The sequence below is a fragment of the Aplysia californica genome, unplaced genomic scaffold, assembly GCF_000002075.1.
Source record: "Aplysia californica isolate F4 #8 unplaced genomic scaffold, AplCal3.0 scaffold00288, whole genome shotgun sequence".
In the NCBI taxonomy this organism is placed as follows: Eukaryota; Metazoa; Mollusca; class Gastropoda; order Aplysiida; family Aplysiidae; genus Aplysia; species Aplysia californica.
In genome coordinates, this window is record NW_004797558.1 from 526,238 (window position 1) to 527,809 (window position 1,572).

The 1,572-nt window shown below is 43.8% G+C and overlaps 1 protein-coding gene across 1 annotated transcript in view; it reads right to left on the reverse strand.

Annotated features, from left to right (window-relative positions):
* Positions 1-43: 43 nt before the first annotated feature.
* The window catches only part of LOC106010981 (sushi, von Willebrand factor type A, EGF and pentraxin domain-containing protein 1), a gene marked incomplete at both ends in the record, with an annotated part of 11,639 nt that continues 10,110 nt past the window's right edge, over positions 44-1,572 (reverse strand). Inside the window, 2 exon segments of the mRNA XM_013084380.1 lie at positions 44-244; positions 1,338-1,571. Of these exon segments, the coding sequence (XP_012939834.1) occupies positions 44-244; positions 1,338-1,571 (435 nt within the window).

A 1,572-nucleotide genomic window follows, 5' to 3' on the forward strand; every position in this document is an offset into this window, starting at 1 on the left:
AACCCCAATCTCCCAACTCACTACAAACCTCTCACACTCTCACCTGTACAGGCCGGGTAGGTAAAGTTCAGCACCCTGCTGCCAGTGTCAAACATAGAGCCAGGCCCACAGCTGTAGTAGACCGGCGCCCCCTGGGTCAGCTTTTGGTCCGTGGGGCACTGGGCGTCACAGCGGAGGTAGCCACCCACACTGGAGCATCGTGGGGAGGTGCCTGCCACACTGGTGGGCTGGTTGCACGCCGTGCCTGGAGGGGGAATTCAGGGAACAGATGACCGGTACTTACGTCATAATACAACAGATGACCAGTACTGTAAAGGTTACGTCATAATACAACAGATGACCAGTACTGTAAAGGTTACGTCATAATACAACAGATGACCGGTACTGTAAAGGTTACGTCATAATACAACAGATGACCGGTACTGTGAAGGTTACGTCATAATACAACAGATGACCGGTACTGTAAAGATTACGTCATAATACAACAGATGACCGGTACTGTAAAGATTACGTCATAATACAACAGATGACCGGTACTGTGAAGGCTACGTCATAATACAAAAGATTGCTGACCAGTACTGTATAGCTAACAGCATAACCCAACAGTTGATCAGTAGGCCTACTGCAAAGCTTATGGCACAAAATAACAGATGATCGCTACTGTAAACCTCATGTCAAAACGAAAAAGATTACCAAGAATTTGAAGCTCATATAATAACACAACAAATCCCTACCTCAGAATTACAAAGGTCTATCTGAAATTTTTAGCAATTTTGAGTTATTAAGACCATGAGGTTACAAATCACATTTTTTATCTGCTCTATCAAAATCATAAGGGATTCTGGAAAAATCAAAGAAAAATTGCATTTAAAAAAGCATGAGGTGTTGTGAAACTCAATTTTTTTAATGTCAAGTTTTTCAAAACTAGGTGCTGAGCAGACAGAATGTAGCAATTCTGAGGTAATAAAATGACCAATACTTTTTAAGCCCCTGTAATAACACAAAAGATGATCAGTTCTTTAAAGTTCATGTAAAAAAAAAGATAACCGGTACTGTAAAACTCCTGCCGTAAAACAGATAACTAACACTTTTAAACACATATCATAAAACATATTATGACAAGTACTGTAACGCTTTTGTCATTAAAAAAACAGGTGACCAGTACTGTAAAGCATCTGTCATAAAATAACAAATGACCAGAGCAGTAAAGCTTATTATCAGAGCAGTAAAGCTTATTATACATGACATAAAAGAACAGGTGACCAGTACTGTAAAGCTTATAATACATGACATAAAACAAGAGATGACCAGTGCGGTCAAGCGTTCAGTGCACTCACGTCTGTTGTAAACTTTGAAGGTGCAGACGTCGGCGTTCCCCTCCTGGTCCAGGCTGGCGTAGGCCACGCCCATTGTTCCCCAGCCCATCTCAGAGGCCCCGGACACAGTCGTGGTCCGCACAACCGTGCCGGGGGCGGAGCTAGCGCTGGGCGTGGTCCAGGTGGGCGTGGCCACGCGAGGAGAGACAAGCACTTGGTCGTCAGGGCAGGAGGTAAACTGGGGGTTGCTTGAAAC